Source organism: Ursus maritimus (assembly GCF_017311325.1).
Source record: "Ursus maritimus isolate PB19 chromosome X unlocalized genomic scaffold, ASM1731132v1 scaffold_X1, whole genome shotgun sequence".
NCBI lineage: Eukaryota > Metazoa > Chordata > Mammalia > Carnivora > Ursidae > Ursus > Ursus maritimus.
Genome location: NW_024423319.1, coordinates 68,359,282 through 68,378,566, shown reverse-complemented (window position 1 = coordinate 68,378,566; position 19,285 = coordinate 68,359,282). Strand labels below are relative to the sequence as shown.

Sequence of the window (19,285 nt, the reverse complement as noted above, 5' to 3'; positions counted from 1 at the left end):
CAAAATACACCCAAGATCTATTTTTTTTGTTTTGTTTTGTTCTATTCTGTTTCTTGTTTGATTTTCTCTTACTTTGTTTTGTTTTTGTTTTTTTCCATGTTTTTTTTTCTCTCGGTTGTTGTTGCTACTGCTGTCTTTTCTCTCTGTCTTCTTATTCTTTTTTGGACATAATGATGAAATGAAGAAATTCACCCCAAAAGGAAGAACAAGAGGTAGTACTCACTAAAGGGATTTAATCAATACAGATATAAGTAAGATGTCTGAACTAGAATTTAAAACAATGATTATAGGGGCATCTGGGTGGTTTAGTTGGTTAAGCATAAACACCTCGATATATAATAGTGAAACTTGCAAATGTCAGAGATAAAGAGAAAATCTGGAAAGTAGCTCAGGACAAGAGATTCTTAATCTACAAGGGTAAACGCATAAGGCTGGCAGTAGACCTGTCCAGAGAGACCTGCCAGGCCAGAAAGACTAGCATGATATATTCAGCATGCTAAATGGGAAAAAATATGCAGCCAAGAATACTTTATCCAGGAAGACTGTCATTCAGAATAGAAGGAGATATAAAGAGTTGCCAGGAAAAAATAAATAAGTAAAGGAATTTGTGAACACTAAACCAGCCCTGCAAGAAATATTAACTGGGATCCTTTGAGTGAAGAGACAGCTCAAAAGTAACAAAGACCAGAAAGGAACAGAGACAATCTACAGAAACAGCAACTTTACATGTAATACAATAGTACTACATTCATATCTTTCAATAATTACTCTGAATGTAAATGGACTGAATGCTCCAATCAAAAGACATAGGGAGGGGTGCCTGGGTGGCTCAGTCAGTTAAGCATCTACCTTCAGCTCATGTCATGATCTCAGGGTCCCGGGATCGAGCCCCATGTTGGGTTCCCTACTCAGTGGGGAGTCTGCTTCTCCCTTTCCTTCTGCCCCTCCCCCTGCTCATGCACGTTTTCTCTCTCTTTCTCTCTCTCTCAAATAAATAAATAATCTTAAAAAAAGAGGGTATCTGACTGGATTAAAAAAAGAAGACTAAGGAGAAGACCCATCAATATACTGGCTATAAGAGACTCATTTTAGACCCAAAGACATCTCCAGATTGAAAGTGAGAGGGTGGAGAAACACTTATCATACTAATAGACATCAAAAGAAAGCTGGAGTAACAATCCCTATATCAGACAAACTAGATTTCAAGCTAGACTATAATAAGAGATGAAGGAGGACATTATATCATAATAAAAGGGTCTACTCAACAATTGTAAATATTGATGCCCCCAAATTGGGAACACCCAAATATATAAAACAATGAGATACATAAAGGAACTCATTGATTGTAGTACAATAATTGTAGGGGACTTGAACACCCTACTTACATAAATGGATAGATCATGTAAGCAGAAAATCAACAAGGAAACAAAGGCTTTGAATGACACACTGGACCAGATGGGCTTAACAAATATATTCAAAGCATTTCATTCTAAATAAGCAGAATACACATTCTTCTCTATGTCACACAGAAAATTTTCCAGAGAACATCATATACTGAGTCACAAATCAGGTTTCAACCAGTACAAAAAAATTGAGATTATACGGTGCATACTTTCAGACCACAATGCTTTAAAACTTGAAGTTAACCACAAGAAAAAATTTAGAAGGAACACAAATACATGAAGGTTAAAGAGCATCTTACTAAAGAATGAATGGGTCAACTAGGAAATTTAAAAAGAATTTAAAAAACACATAGAAGCAAATGAAAATGAAAATGTGATAGTTCAGAAACATTAGGCTGCAGCAAAGGTGGTCCTAAGAGGCAAGTATGTAGCAATACAGGCCTTTCTCAAGAAACAAGAAAATTCTCAAATACACAACCTAAACTTACACCTAAAGGATCTGGAAAGAGAACAGCAAATAAAGCCTAAATCCAGCAGGAGAAGGGAAATAATAAAGATTAGAGCAGGAATCAATGATATAGAAATAAAAATAACAGAACAATTCAATGAGACTAGGAGATGGTTCTCTGAAAGAATTAATAAGATTGATAAATCCCTAACCAGTCATATCAAAAAGAAAAGAAAAAAGATCCAAATAAAAAAAATCATGATTGAAAGAGGAGAGATCACAACCAACACTGAAGAAATACAATTATAAGAGAATATTATGAGCAATTATATGCCAACAAATTAGGCAATCTGAATAAATGGATACATTCATAGAAACATATAAACTACCAAATTGAAACAGGAAGAAATAGAAAATCTGAACAGACCCAGAACCAGCAAAGAAATTGAATTGGTAATCAGGGGTGCCTGTATGGCTCAGTCAGTTAAGCGTCTGCATTCAGCTCCTGTGATCAAGCCCCATACTGGGCTCTCTGCTTGGTGAGGAGCCTGCTTCTCCCTCTTCCTCAGCCGGCTGCTCTGCCTACTTGTACCTTCTCTCTCTCTCTCTCTCTCTCTCTCTCTCTCTCTCTCTGTCAAATAAATAAATAAAAATCTTTATAAAAATTGAATAAGTAATCAAAAATCTCCCAACAAACAAGAGTCCAGAGCTGGATGATCTCCCAGTGGAATTTTACCAAACGCATAAAGAATCAATGCCTATTCTTTTTTTTTTTTTAAGAGTTTATTTATTTATTTGACAGAGATAGAGACAGCCAGCGAGAGAGGGAACACAAGCAGGGGGAGTGGGAGAGGAAGAAGCAGGCCCATAGTGGAGGAGCCTGATGTGGGGCTCGATCCCAGAACACTGGGATCACGCCCTGAGCCGAAGGCAGACGCTTTAACCGCTGTGCCACCCAGGTGCCCCTAATGCCTATTCTTTTGAAACTGATTTTTAAAAAAATAGAAATGGAAGGAAAACTTGAACTCATTCTACTTGATCCAAAAACCAGACAAAGACTCCCACCAAAAAGGAGAATTATAGACCAATATTCCCAATAAACATGGATGGAAAAATTCTCACTAAGATACTAGCTAATAGGATCCAACACTATATTAAAAGGATTATTCACCAGGAATAAGTGGGATTTATTGCTTGGCTGCAATGGTGGTTCATCATCCACGAATCAATGTGATACACCACATTAACAGAAGAAAGGAGAGGAACAATATGATCCTCTCAATAGATTCAGAAAGACCATTTGACAAAATACAACATCCTTTCTTGATAAAAACTCTCCACAGTGTAGGGATAGAAGGAACATACCTCAATATCATAAAAGCCATCTATGAAAAACCCACAGCAAATATCATCCCCAACAGGGAAAAACTGAGAACTTTTCCCCTGAGGTCAGGAACATGACAGGGATGTCCACTCTTACCACTTTTGTTCAACATGATACTGGAAGTCCTAGCCTCAGCAATTAGACAACAAAAAGAAATAAAAGGCATCTGAATTGACAAAGAAGAAGTCAAACTTTCACCCTTCACAGACAACAAGATACTCTACGTAGAAAACCCAAAAAAAACTCCACCCCAAATTGTTAGAACTGATACAGAAATTCAGTAAGGTTACAGGATATAAAATCAGTGGACAGAAGTCAGTTGCATTTCTATACACTATCAATGAGACAGAAGAAAGAAAAATGAAGGAATTGATCCAATTTCAAATTACACCAAAACCCCTAAGATACCTAGAAATAAACCTAACCAAAGAGGTAAAGGATCTGTGCTCTGAAAACTATAGAACACTTATGAAAGAAATTGAGAAAGACACAAAGAAATGGAAAAACATTCCATGCTCATGGACTGGAAGACCAAATATTATTAAAATGTCTATGCTGCCCAAAGGAATCTACACATTCAATGCAATCCCCATGAAAATACCATCAGCATTTTTCATAAAGCTGGAACAAACAATCCTAAAATTTGTATGGAACCAGGAAAGACCGTGAAGAGCCAAAGGAATGTTGAAAAAGAAAACCAAAGCTGGTAGCATCGCAATTCCTGACTTCAAGCTGTATAACAAAGCTGTTATCATTAAGGCAGTATGGTACTGGCATAACAACAGACATATAGATCAATGGAACAAAATAGAGCCAGAGAAGGACCCTCAACTCTATGGTCAACTTATCTTCAACAAAGTAGGAAGGAATATGCAATAGGGAAAAGACAGTCTCTTCAACAAATGGTGTTGGGAAAATTGGACAGCCACATGCAGAACGAAACTGGACCACTTTCTTACACCATACACAAAAATAAACTCAAAATGGATGAAAGATCTAAATGTGAGATATAGGAATGTATCAAAATTCTAGAGGAGAACACAAGCAACCTCTTTAACTTTGGCCATAGCAACTTCTTTCAAAGACATGTTTCCAAAGACAAGAGAAACAAAAGCAAAAATGAACTACTGAGACCTCATCAAAATAAACAGCTTTTGCACAGCAAAGGAAGCAGTCAACAAAACTAAAAGGCAACCTACTGAATGGAGGAGGATATTTACAAATGTTTTATCAAATAAAGGGCTAGTACCCAAAGTCTATAAAGAACTTATCAAACTCAACACCCTAAAACCAAAAGATCCAGTTAAGAAATGGGTAGAAGACATGAACAGACGTTTCTCCAAAGAAGACATACAAATGGACAACAGACACATGAAAAATTTCTCAATAACACTTGGCATCAGGGAAATGCAAATCAGAACTACAATGAGATACCATGTCACACCAGTCAGAATGGTTAAAATGAGCAACTCAGGAAACAACAGATTTTGGTGAGGATGTGGAGAAAGGGAAACCCTCTTACACTTTTGGTGGGAATGCAAATGGGTACAGCCCCTCTGGAAAACAGTATGGCAGTTCCTCAAGAAGTTAAAAATAGAGCTGCCCTACAACCCAGTATTTGCACTTCTAGGTATTTATCCAAAAGACACAGACATAGTGATTCAAAGGGGCATGTGCATCCTAACGTTCATAGCAGCAAGTCCACAATAGCCAAAATATGGAAAGAGCCCAGATGTCCATCAACAGATGAATGGATAAAGAAGAAGTGATATATATAATGGAATACTACTCAGCTATCAAAAAGAATGAAATCTTGTCATTTGCAACAATGTGGGTTGGACTACAGGGTATTATACTAAACGAAATAAGCCAGTCAGAGAAAGACAAACACCATATGATTTCAGTCATATGTGGAATTTAAGAAACAAAACAGATGAACATAGTGGAAGGGAAGGAAATTAAACTAAGACAAGAACAGTGAGGGAGGCATACCATAAGAGACTCAACTTTAGGAAAGAAATTGAGGTTTGCTGGAGGGGAGGTGGATGGGGGAATGGGATGATTGAGTGATGGGCATTAGGGCGAGCACTTGAAGTAATGAGCATTCTATGTTATATGCAATTGATAAATCACTAAATTCTACCTCTGAAATTAATAAAACAGAATATATATTAAACTGAATTTAAATAAAAAATTAAAAATAGATTAAAGACCTAAATTTAAGATCTAAACTATACAACTCTGATAAGAATACATATGGCAAAATCTTCCCAACATTTGCTTTGGCAGTGATTTCTTGGATATGACAGCAGACACACAGGTAATAAGAGAAAAATGTAGACATAATGGACTTCATTATTTTTAAATTGTGCATCAAAATACACTATAAAGAAAGTTAAAAGGCCACCCACAAAATGAGAGAAAATATTTGTAATTCATAACTCTGATAGGGGATCAATATCCTGAATATATAGGGAACTCCTAAAACTCAGCAACAAAAATTATACAACTCAATTAAAGATGGGCAAATGACTTAAATAGACATTTCTCCAAAGAATACACAGATGACCAATTGGTACTTCGAAGAATGTTCAACATCAGTAATTATTACAGAAATGCAAATCAAAAGTACAATGAGATACCTCTTCACACCTATTAGGATGGCTATTATCAAACAAAAACAAAACAATACAAAACAAAACAGAAAACAAGCATTGGCAAAGATGTGGAGAAATTGTCACTCTTCTGCACTGTTGGTGAAAATATAAAATGGTGCCTGCACCATGAAAAACAGTATGGTGGTTCCTTAGAAAATTAAAATAGAATTACCATATGACCCAGAATTTCCACTTCTGTGCATATACTGAAAAGTATCCAAAGCATGTGTCAAAGACATATTATACACCCATATTCATAGCAGCATTATTCCCCAAAGCTAAAATGTGGAAGCAACCCAAGTGTCCACTGATGGATGAGTGGATAAGCAAAATATTATATACATGCAATGGAATATTATTTAGCCATGAACAAGACTGAAATCTTGTGATTTGCACTAACATGGATGGAGCTGAAGAGTATAATGCAAAATGAAATAAGTCTATCAGACAAAGACAAATACCATATGATTTCCCTCATATGTGGAATGTAAGAAACAAAACAAAGGAGCAAAAGAAAGAGAGAGAGAGACAAACCAAGAAATAGACTCTTAACTACAGAGAACAAACTGATGGTTACCAGAGGGGAGTGGATGGGTGGTTGGAGTACATAAGTGATGGGGATTAAGGAGGGCACTTGTCTTGATAAGCACCAGGTGAAGTATAGAATTGTTTAATCACTATTGTACACCTGAGACTAATATAATGCTGTATGTTATTGGAATATAACACTGTATGTTATCAGAATTAAAATTTAAAAGCTTAATAAAAAATAAAGGCATGGGAATGATAGATGTCAAGTAAAGAAAGAAGGAAACTATGTACATGCCGCAGTATAGATGAATCTTGAAGACATTATGCTAAGTGAAATCAGCTGGTCACAGAAAGAAAAATATTGTATGATTCCTCTTATATGAGATACATAGAGTAGTCAAAATCATAGAGACAGAAAGTTGAATGGTTATTGCCAGGAGTTAGGGGGAGGGAAGAATGAAAAGTTATTGTTTAATGGGTATAGAGTTTCAGTTTTATAAGATGGAAAGAGTTGTGAAGATGGAATCCATTGTGAAGATGGATGTTGGTGATAGTTACACAACATTACAAATGTATTTAATACCACTAGAATGTACACTTAAAATGGTTGAGATGGTAAATTTTATGTTATGTGTATTTTACCCCAATAAAATTATTGAAGAATAAAAGACTGAGACTAATCCTGGACACCAGCTAACGATAGCTTCTTAATCACTGCCCACCCTCTTTCCCAAAGTGGTTTTCTGCTCTTCATATATTCATGTCCAGCAAATGTAAGTCTTATTGTCCACGTTCAGATCTCCTAGAATCAACTGTCACACACTTATCCCCAGAACATGGTCAATTACATTGCTTTCATTACCAAAGTTTTCTTCCATCTAATCTATTTTACTTCCTAGCTCTACCAAGTGGCTAAACCACACCGAAATTTGCTATATCATTTCAACACTGTGCTTTACCCAAATCTGTGCAGCTGAATACCTTATCCAAGACCAGGCTTTAAACCTTGTACTGCATCCCTCAACATAGCAAGCATGCCTGCATGTAATGTCAATTTGTTCCTGGCCTCATATTGCCAAGAACCTGGACAGTCTTACTGCTTTAAATAGCTCTTCAGAAATACACTTACAGAAGCACTTCTAAAAGTGTGACCTATATAACAGTGCTACCAAAAGATGTTCATTAATAAAAGGCTCAGTAATTAAGTATGATAAATTCTACATACTCTAGTCCCATCTTGGATATTTTTGATGGACAAAAATAAATACAAAGCTCTGAGAAGCCCTGCAGCAAAGAATACTATTTGACCACATTTAACCTAGTGTTTAGCAAACACGTTCAGACTCATAGCTTTTTTCACCAAACACTTATCCCTTGGAACTCAGTTTGAGAGATGCTTGTTTCAAGTGTACCTCTGAGGTACCTCCAGGCTCTAGTTTCTAAGTCTTCCCCAGTTCTCAGGTTCCAGTCAATGCATTTCATAAGTTAAGGATTCCTCACCCAGGATTCCAAGATGCTTATTTTCTTCCAGCTGCACCTTTTCCTGGAATGTCTCATCTTGGAAGGCTTCAAATCGGACTTTCCAGTAAGTGCCCCCAATCCTACTGGAACTCTTCTGGAAGAATTTATCTGAGCCACTGACATATCGAAAAGACAAATGTCACATGACTTAATTATGTATCAAATATATCCCCATCTCACCCTTGGTCTCATCAAGTTATGAATACTTATATTTAGGAAGAACCTCAGAGATCATCCCAGTTCAATTCCACCCAGTGAAGGTGTCTCCTTTGATAACACCACTGATAAGTAATACACTACTTCTGCCCACTTGAGTCTTTCAAAAGTCAGGGGACTTAGTTTCAGAGAAAGCAATCCCTCTTACTGTTGGATAGTTTTAATGGTTGAAGTTCTTTTTTTATAGTAGGCTAAACTCTTCTCTTGTAAGTTTCAGATAATGGGACCAGTTCTGCCCTCTGAAGTTAAATAGCCTTACATCTGTCCTAATCATCCTCAGATACTCAAGATCCTTTCCTACCTTAATAAAAAATATTCTGCATTTTGGGTCACCTGGGTGGCTCAGTCAATTAAGTGACTGACTTTGGCTCAGGTCATGATCTCAGGGTCCTGGGACTGAGCCCCATGTTGGGCTCCGCACTCAGCAGGGAGTCTGCTTCTCCCTCTCCCTCTGTCCCTCCTCCTGCTTGTGCTCTCTATCTCTCTCAAATAAATAAAATCTTTAAAAAATATTCTTCATTTCAAAATGAAGGCCCACTAACTTAGCAAGCACAGTTGGAGATTCTAGAAGCTATGCTGAGACCCAAGTTCCCATTTTCTTATGGTTTCTGCAGATTCATTCCATTATTTCTTACTGGAAGGATAAACATGATGTGTGCCCTAGAATATTTCTCCCAAAACTCCCCTAGTCATTCACTAAGTATCTCTTCTGTAAAAGACCTGGAATCACTGATAGCCCAGTGAGTCAGTATAACTTAAAGCCTAGCATCTGAACAGGGAACTAACCTTCTGCCCTGTTTTGCCTACATCTGAGTAATGGATGAGGCAGGAGAATTTGGAGAAATTCCTCCAAAAGGATGAGAATAGAATGGCTATAAGGCAGGTTGCTCCTGCTTTTCTATATTTCTCAGAGTGCTTTTACACTCCTGCTCAAATGCCTCAGATTATAGAAAAGAAAGAAAGGGACAATGAGGTAAACAATGAGTAAAATAAAGAAGAGTTGGATAAATGTCATTTCAACTGTTCTGGTTTCTTTTGGGTCTTATTTTCTTAATGCAGCCTGGGATCATAGCAGAAACAATCTCAAACTCTGCTTGAATCCTTTGCTGAGAATGTGACAAAACCCTACAAAAAGCTTTGTAGATTCCCAAGAGCAAGCTCTCCAGGGGACCATAAGAATTTGGCTAACAGTTGTGTCATGTAATTCCAGCCAATGATTGTAACCTCCAAGAGAAGTGAGAGATTTCTGAGAGGGAGTAATAGGTGTTGAGCTGGGCCCACAATCTGGGGGAGAAGAAGCTAAGGGAGGAGAAGCTGGGGGAGGAGGCTCACCGCCTCTTACCTGCCTGGTTCCCTCAAATTCTTCCCAGTACTCCCATCATGCCCCATCGGGCCGTAGTCCCATAGAATCTCATGGGCTTCAATGAAGTACTGCCGAACTTTGCCTGTGAGTTGGTTCATAGGAGGGGTCATGGAGCAAGAGTTGACCTTGTAGAGTGCTTGCATGCCATCTGGAGGAAGAACATCATGGCTAGCTCCATTCCACCCAACAGGTCTTATAGCCAGATGACCCACTTTCCTCCTTCCAATGTTTTTCCCTCCCACCTTTCACTAGGCCACTTTCTCTCATTCCTCAAGAACCTGGCTGGAAGAAAAGGAGCCTATGTGGGAATTCAAATACCTTCACCTGCTAACCACAATTGACTCATTTACCAGATCCTCATTTCTGCTTCTGCAAAAGGCTTACACTGTAGCAACATCACAGAGTTTGAAGTCAGAATACTTGAGTTCCAGTCTAATTCTTACCACTCTCTGTAGGACTTTCTGCCACTCACTTTCTAGAGTTGAACTTTAACCCATGTTTTGTAAATGAAGGGAATAGGGATGTCTATCACACTGGGCTGGTGGAAGCATTGCGTTCTAAAAAGAGCGAGTAAGGAAAAAAAAAAGAGAGAGGAGTAAATTACATGTAAAGTGAGAAGTTCCCCAAAGAATGGAACATCTTCTCTACATGGAGAAGAAGCTGCAGACTTGAGAATGTCAGGAAAATTTGAATTCCAAATAGTATCTCCAAATGTGGAAAAATTTACATTGAGGCATAGTGATAATGGATGATACTGCCTTATATTTGCTTGGCAACTTTTAGCGGTCATTCAAGTATACTATCACATTTGAAACTCACATCATCCCAAGGAAATCTGAAATTCATAAATTAGAAATTTGAGGTAAGAAAAAGGAGGGAAATATAATATTAATTTTTGTTGAATATGTATTACATGCCAAGCATTGTGGCAGGTGCTTTCCTATGTACATTCCTTCAATCCTCATAACCATCATGTGAAACAGGCTTCTAATGTCCCATTTTGCAGATGAAGGAAACCAAGGATCAGAAAGGTTAATTAACTTGCCCAAGATTAAACAGCTAGTCATGGTGAAGCTGAGACTTAATCTCCTATCTTTTAACTGCAAATTTTTATGTTCATTTTTTTCTTTCAGAGAAGTTATATGAATTACCAAAGTTAATTAAACAATTTGTAGAACAAAGATTTGAATTCAGGCTTATCTAGCTGGCCCTAAGGCCCATACTTGTTTCACTATTGTGCTGCATCCCTAACCTCCATCCATATTCATTCATACTCTCTTACCCAGGTACCTTTGGGACCAAAAGCAGGCCCTTGATGATGGAGCATGGGTAAATGACCTCTGTTGGTCAAACCTACCACCACAGACTCATTATCCTACCAGTCTATAACTCCTCGCCTACTCAAATCTACTTTCACATACTCATATTACTTTCCTGAAGCCTACCTAATTTATCATATATCAAATAATTCTAGAAAGTAAGAGCTGGCAAGGATCTTAGAGACTATTTAGACCAAATCCCTCATTTTATAGATGTGGCAAATGAGGCCTATACATGGGAAGGGACTTTTCCAAAGTCATACAGTGAGTTTTTCACAGAGCTGAGACAATAACTCAAACCTTCTAATCCCTTGTCTAGTGCTCTTTTCATTGTCTCATATATCCCTCCTCTCCTCTGATGCTCCTTGATGCACTATGCCATTTCTTCAACAAATTTCACTCTAAAAACTAAACCTTCTACCCCTATTACTGTTGCATCCCAACTAGAGTGTCACTACTTGTCCACAATACTCTAAGCTCTCTCAGAGAAGCCTTCATCTTCTTTAATCTCTCCTTCACTGTCTGTTCAATAAACTGCAAATACCTCCAGGTCTTAACTCCTTAGAATTCTGAGCAAAGAAGAACAGCTTAAAAGTTTGTTTATCCATCTCTATACCATCTTATGTTAGAGGTGGGGAAGATAAAACCCAGAGAGATGTCCCTGAGGTCACCCTGCAAGTTAATGGCTGATTCACGGAAAAACCTGGCTAAGTCCCAAAATTCCAATCTAGTATTTCATCCTTTATACCTAGCTGTCTCATCTGAAAGACTATCTTATGGCTCCTGGCTCCTGATGACCATTAATGTCATCTTCCTTCTATACCTCAAGGGTGAAAGATGTTGGATCTCACCTCGCAAGTGACTATTCACTTGACAGCTAATCAACCAGGTGCCAGGTTCCTGAGGCACCATCTCAGCAGTCACAAAGGTGGCTGGAAAGATATGAGCCACATCAGTGCGGTGGCCCCGGATGGTCAGTATCTGTCCATGGAAGTAAGCTGTGTGGACATCTACTTCATTACCCATGCCAAATAAGTGCCAGGCCACACGCTTCTGTGTACACATGCTTAGATCTGGTAAGTTCCCAAAGACAAAGCCATTGATTGCTGCAAAGGAAAATCCAAAGAAAATATCAGAGTTAGGAAAGTACAGCCTGATGAGACCATATACGTTAATTTAAAATCTCATAAACAGCCTGGGAAAATAAGGAGATATCATTGATCTCAAACAAACAATGAGATAACCAAGGTTCAGAGAAATGAAGTTACTTCTCTCCCAAGGCCACAATTAAGCAGTAGAACCAAGATTCCAACCCAGCAATCTGAGGAAACTTTCTAATAAATAGGGTTTATTTTACAAACTATTTTTTCCTTCCAGGCCAATTTCCTTCTGAAATTTCCACAGGAGAATTTTCAAGTTAGCTAATTACCATGGTTATCAAAAGTAATTTGTATAAAACTGAAGAGAAATTTGAGCTGTCCAAGCCATCCCTTACATTTTCCCTCTGAGTTTTCTCCTTCCCTTGGAACTGTCTGGCTTTGAGACCATCTCTGGCACAAAAGGGACATAAATCTCTTTCTTAATTAAACAAAAATAAAATCAACTTGTTTTTATTACTAAAATCAGCTATCTACCCATGCCTCAGGGCTTTTGTGTCTTTAGTTTGTTTTGAATTTAATTAAGGTGATCAACTTCTTTATAGCCGACCATTTTTTAAAAATAATTTTTATTTTTCCCCACATAGTGAGTAATTTTCCCAAACTTTTTGGGACAAAGAAATGTTGTTTAATTATATCAGTGGGCAACCCTCACCCTGAGACACTGAGAATAAAGTACATGACTTTGGAATAAATAACCTAAGCTATTACACATTAGGAGGCAAGGTACCTAATGGCAAGAACACAGCCTGTGCAGTCAGACAGATCAGTGTTGGAATTTTAGCTGTGCAGTTTATCTGTTGTGTAATCCTGAAGCCCCAATTTCCTCATAGGTAAAACAGGGAAAAGGTACCTACTACTCTTACTTCTTTTGAGGAGTAAAAACAGGGAAAAGATAACTACTACTTTTCATTCTTGTGAAATATATGGAAGTATCCACCAAATGCTAGGCCCAGTGGAGACCTATCAGTCTTTAGTGTCATGGTGTGGCCACCCTCTCCCAGCTTACCATGCATCCTATTGCTTTCCTGAAAGGCTTCATCTTCTTTGTCTACTGAGGTAGGATCTGAGCAGTAAGTGACAATGTTCTCATCGATATGCCAGCTAAGGTTCTCATCTACCACACTGAAGAGCAGGAAGAAATCATTATCCACATCCTTCCGCTGAGGAGGGGAATTTGCATCCAGGGTTCCTAGAGTAAGTAAGAAATGTGCCCTTGAGAACCTTCTCTCTTTAGCAACGGTAACCTGCAAGGGGTACTAATAAAAATAAATAGTAAGAGTCTTTTGGCAACAGAAAAGCAGATAAGACCTCTGCTCCTAATTTCTGTTTCCAAATTTCTATTTTCCCAGTTAAACTCAATTCAGTTGAGCCTAGGACTTGAAGGTTGGACATATAAGATTGAGAATAATTCCCTCCCACCATTCCTGCTTGTATCTTCAACCCAGGGCCTTAATCTGACCATACTCCTGCAATACCCAAGTCTTCCAGGTCTGAAAATACATAAATATACCATATTTCCAATGAAGTCCCCAATTCTCCCCAAACCCTGATAGCTACACTTTTGATCCTAACCACATTTAAACTGTTGTCACACACCTTTTTTTATGTGATTTGACTCCCATCATTACTAATTCAAGGTTCTACAATGAAATAAGAAAATATTAAGGTTTTTAAAAAGTAATAAAATAGGGAAAATAGTGGGGAAAAAAGTTTAGCAGGATTTATTCCTGCTAATAAACAAGGGCACTGAATTTCCCTTTTAGGTTGCTGTTTAATATGTAGGTGATTCAGCTACATCAGTTCTTCCTGTAGATATCTAACACTGCATCTTAATAGCTCACCCTTGGGGCCTGTACCTCTTTTACACGTGATAAGGGGTCCAATGAGGCCAGTTGCAATGTCTCGTGGAGCATCTACATGAGAATGGTAGATCCAGGTGAGGCATGCTGGGTCAGCATCAGTGGGTGCATGGCCTTCTGGAATGGTCCAGTTGTAAATGTGGCTGCCTCCCGGGGGAACAGAGTCATCAGCTTTTAGCTGACCAGAGGAACCATCTGGGTATAAGGAGCCTAGAAAATGAAATTGCACATGCCCAGTCTCAAGGTGAGTGAGAGGGAGCCTGGCAGTTATAGAAGCCAAGAGAGGGCTGACATATGGGAAAGTGCTCCTCATGACCTGAGGAGGGCACATATTCAGGTAATATCCAGCCAAAGATTCCCAGACCTCACATCAACAATGGGTGGAGAAGTGACAGCCATTGGAGAGGGAGCTGTGGCCATGGAAAGTGCTTCACAGCCTGATCTAAGAGTATCCTAGTACAAAGCCAGTGACCTAAAAGTAAGAAAGAAGACAGAATTCCCCCCTCCAAGCACTCACTTTAGAAAACAGAAAGCAGACAATTATGGAATTTCAATCTAAAGCCAACTTAAGTTCCTCTGAACATTAAAAACAGAACTACTCTATGATCCAGTAATCACACCACTGGGTATCTACCCCAAAGAATACAAACATACTAATTCAAAGGGGTACATACAGCCCTATGTTTATAGCAACATTATTAACAATAGCCAAATTATGGAAGCAACCCAAGTGTCCATCCATTAATGAGTGGTTAAAGAAGACGTGTATATATATACAATGGAATGTTATTCAGCCATAAAAAAGAATGAAATATTGCCATTTGCAATGACATGTGTGAGCTAGAGAGTATTATGCTAAGGAAGATAAGTCAGTCAGAGAAATACAAATACCATATGATTTCACTCATATGTGGAATTTAAGAAATAAAACAAACAAGCATAGGGGAAAAAGGGAGAGAGAGAGAGAGAGAGGCAAACCAAGAAACAGACTGTTAGCTATAGAGAACAAATTGATGGCTACCAGAGGGAGGTGGGTGGGGAGGTGGGTGAAATAGGTGATGAAGATTAAGGAGGGCACTTGCGATGAGCACTGGTTGAGGTATGGAATTGTTGAATCACTATATTGTACATCTGAAACTAATATAACACTGTATGCTAACTATATTAGAATTAAATTTTTAAAAATGCAGCCAACTTAATGATCAGTTGGCCCACTTACCTTTTCTATGGAGGAGACAACTGAAGAAAAATAACTTGTCCGAGGACATACAGGAATTAACGTCCTAGCCAAAACCTGGATTCCATTTCTACTCCCCTCACCCCCTGTTGTGTCATTATTATAGGCCATTGGATGGGGAATGCAGATTAGTAAACTGAACTTCCTCTTGAGGAAAAAAAATGGACCTTTCAGGACACCATGACACGAGAATAGCATTCCCTTACATTCACAGCACACTCTTCTCCTTCCAAAGCACAGCCAAATATTTTATGGAAATGTCATTCAAGTAATTCTTCATGATACAAACCAGATTGAATCTCCATATGCCTAATGAAGAATATGAGGCACAGAGAGGGGAAGTGGCTTGCCCAAAGTCACAGCATATGAATAGCAGAAGTGATAACATTAGTTATCACTTCTTCTGGTAGTACCCCTGATACCTCAGATTAATAAGGAGAAAAAAGTCTATTCTCATCCCTAGCTCCTCTCTCTCAAATGTTAGTAAAATAAATGGAATATTTGTTGTGGACAGGAGAAAGAAAGGGTGGTCTGATTTACCTTCTGAGTCCTTTTCATAGAAAACACCATGGGGGTGGATGGTGTAGGGACGAGTGGCAAAATTCTTCAGGTGGATAAGGATGACATCTCCCACCTCAGCCTGCAACACTGGCCCCAAGAAGCCCAGCCAAGCAGGCTGGACCATTTCATCCATGTATGAACCATCTCTGTATTCCTTGTAAATGGTTTTCTTGTAGCTGCTCCCTATCCGGTTCTTGTCAGATTTTAAGAAGCTGGAAGCTACTCTGGGAAGGAAGAAGAGAAAAACTCAGAATTTTGCCATAGTCTTCAAACCTCCGGAAAGCTCTTTTCCAGAAGAAGCTGACCAAAAAAATGTCTATTTTTGTTTAGGGCAAAACAAGGGAAAATGAGATTGTACTGATCAAAAGACAGAAGGTTAGAGTCTGTTAGACGATAGGAAGCATTAAATTAAAGCATATAAAATTGGGGTGCTAGGTGGCTCAGTCGGTTAAGCACCTGCCTGCCTTCAGCTTAGGTCGTGATCCCAGGGTCCTGGGATTGAGCCCCGCATTGGGACTCCTTGCTCAGGGGAGAGTCTGCTTCTCCCTCTCCCTCTGCCCCTCCCCCCACTTGTGGTTGCGCTCTCTCTCTCTCTCACACAAACAACAACAACGAAATCTTTAAAAAAATAAAGCATATAAAATTGCTGATGTTTGACCACTTTTCACCTCCAAAAAAGGCGATTTCACACGGTTCAACCTAATATATAGTAATGGGGAGACAATCAACTATGGACTGACTCTTTTTAAGTGATCAACTCCCAGTCCAAATGGCCTGACCTTGCATCATCTAGCTATATATGAGAGATCTTATAGCATAGTGGTTGAGATCGTAAGTTCTGGAACCAGGATGACTTGACTAAATGCCCATGCAGCCACTTCCAAATCTGTGGGATTTTGAGCAAGTTAGTTAACTTGTTTATGCACAATTTCCCCATCTGTAAAATGGACATAATCATGGTACCAAGTTCAGACAGATGATACCAGTGACTACAAAAATTAAAATACATAAAGAGCTTAGGACAATGCCTGGAAAACAGTAAAAGATTAATAAATGCTAACCATTATTTCAAAGTATTGGGGGTGGAAGATAATGAAGTTATCCTTCAAGGACACCTCTAATAAAAAGACTCTGTTACTCCAAAACTAGATGGATAGGAAGGCAGTTTGTCCAAAAAACATAGCTGCTTTTCTTACTCTAATACTTACTAGAAAGTTCTGAGATATTACAGTCAACTTTGGAAAATTCTGAGGGCTTAGGGAGGCAAAGTGANNCAAGATCACAAAAGATTCTTTAATACACTCTTTCTTTTCTTTTTTTTATAATAATTTTTATTATGTTATGTTAGTCACCATACAGTATATCCTTAGTTTTTGATGTAATGTTCCACGATTCACTCTTTTTTTTTTCAACAGATATTTGTGGAACATCAGCAAGGTTCTAAGATTAAGAAAGGTTAATCTTATGGAATCTGTGGAAGGCAGAATGGTGAGAAGAGTATTAGCTTTGTGTCCACATTACCTAGGCTTAAATTCCAGTGTAAGATGAGGATATTCATACTCACCTCCTAGAGCTTTTGTGAGAATAAGGTGAGAGAAAGTATGTAAATTTCTAGTATGGAGGCTGTTGCAGAGAGATTGTTAAATAAGTGATAAGTATTACTATTATTTCCTCGATTCTGAGGCTTACCATATTTTTTCACATTTTAACATATCCAAAATCAAGGTAGTTCCACTCAACTATGGGAGCATAGTTTCATCACACACATCTTATAAATACTGTATATATTTCATGTTTCTTTCTTTTTGAAAATATTTTCAGATCAAGAGAATATGGAATTACCTTTAGGACCCTAAAAATGCTGAGGCATCTCAGTGTGGAAAAGCAGACTCCATGTAGGTCGCTGTCTCCTGAGTCAACCAGCCCTCTTACCAGCAAACATTACACTGGGTATATGGCCATGGAGATCAGGAGCTGGCTGCTGGCACACCCTGAGAAAGATCTTCAAAAGGCCTCCTGACCTCAAGTGTGTCCCCCACCCTGACTCTGGGTATAATTACACAAATGAGTAAACATACGTGTCATTGTCCAGAGTCTGGTTCATGATGACGTTCCTTCCCTTGGGAGCATAGTTCCACTGCACGTCCTGGATGCCCAAGTAGTAGACCCGAGTGGCCCCATCAGTCAGAGAGGGCCACGAAGTTTGTGTCAACAACAGAGCCCAGATGAGATGGCCTGGTTCCATGGCCCACATTAGTCTGGGAAACTGGCAAATGAATAGCTGCTGGTATGAAAGAAAGAAAAAAAGGCTTTGCATGTTTCTGGAAAACTAAAGAGGCAAGAGCCAAACCAAGTGCCTGAAAAAGCAAAAACCAATTAGCCCAGAATCTCTCCCTTACCTGATCCCTTTCAGTTCAAGAAACATTCTATGATCTGTGTACATTGGACTTTGGAAAGCAAAGTTGAAAAGACACTTACAGTGATAATTACGCATCGCTTCTTTCAGATTAGAAGTCTGGATACACTTCCTTCAGCAGTGTAAAAGGAAGAATGTACTCTGGCCCAAAAATCAGGAAATAGGCATCAGTAACCTGATTGGGTCACTGACTCACTTGGTACCTAAATCAAGTCCCCAATTTCTCCCTATGCTTCTTTTTCCTTTGTTACCACTTTCCATCCTCTGTGAATTGTTTAAAAACAAATAAGAATTCACCAAAAAACATTTACTAGAATGTTCATAGACTAAAAATGGAAGTAGACAAAATGTCCATGAACGGTAGGATGAATGACTAAATTGTATTTTATTCATACAATGGAATTCTATATAGCAATGATGATGAACAAACTTCAACTACAAATAAAAATATAGATGTCTCTCACAAATGTAATGTTGCAGAAAAAAACAAGGCACCAGAAACCAGACAAAAGAATACATACTGTATAATTTCATTTATGTAAAGAATAAAATCAGGCAAAACTAATCTATGCTGTTAGAAGCCAGGATAGTGTTTGCTCTTTAGGAAGGGATAAGTGACTGAGAAAAGAAGAGGATAAAGGCTTCTAGGTAATGTTATCTTTCTTGATCTACATGTGTATTCAGTTTGTGAAAATATATTGAACTATGAATTTAGCATTTGTGCGCTTTTCTGCATGTGTGTTATACTTCAAAAAAGTGAATAATGAAACAAAACAAGTGAAAATATGTGAGGGAAATATTCACTTCTCAGAAGAAATGTCCTCTGCTACGCACAACCCATTTTATTAGACCAACCCTGAATCAGAATCAGAACTGTCTCCAGCCTCTCATTCCAGTACATCAACCAAAAGGCTAGACTTCTTGGGGGTGGGATGAACCATTCAGTCAAATAATACACAGCCACAGCCAAACCCAGAAACACAGACAATAATATAAATACACATATAGCTACAGTCAAACCCAGAAACACAGACAATAATATAAATACACATATACATAAGTGTATGCAATCTTACCTAAAAGCAGACATAAGTGCATGTTGTCTTATTTAAAACTAGGAATACACACACTTGCATCCACAACTAAAACCACACTGTCACACAGAGACTTATTACTTTAATAATAATAATAATAATAATAATAATAATAA

The 19,285-nt window shown here is 38.3% G+C and overlaps 1 protein-coding gene across 6 annotated transcripts in view; it reads right to left on the bottom strand.

The window, feature by feature from the left end:
• The window catches only part of HEPH (hephaestin), an 84,884-nt gene extending 66,967 nt beyond the window's left edge, over positions 1-17,917 (bottom strand). For 5 of the 6 annotated variants that reach the window (XM_040630667.1, XM_040630666.1, XM_008710666.1 and 2 more), the window contains exons 1-7: positions 17,738-17,913; positions 15,639-15,883; positions 13,859-14,071; positions 13,009-13,191; positions 11,694-11,948; positions 9,503-9,671; positions 7,924-8,060 (exon numbers count right to left, since the gene is read on the bottom strand). In XM_040630667.1, the coding sequence (XP_040486601.1) occupies positions 7,924-8,060; positions 9,503-9,671; positions 11,694-11,948; positions 13,009-13,191; positions 13,859-14,071; positions 15,639-15,883; positions 17,738-17,913 (1,378 nt within the window). Of the gene's footprint in view, positions 1-7,923; positions 8,061-9,502; positions 9,672-11,693; positions 11,949-13,008; positions 13,192-13,858; positions 14,072-15,638; positions 15,884-17,737 lie in introns of all 6 variants that reach the window. The other variant, XM_008710665.2, reaches the window with a different exon arrangement.
• Positions 17,918-19,285: the final 1,368 nt, after the last annotated feature.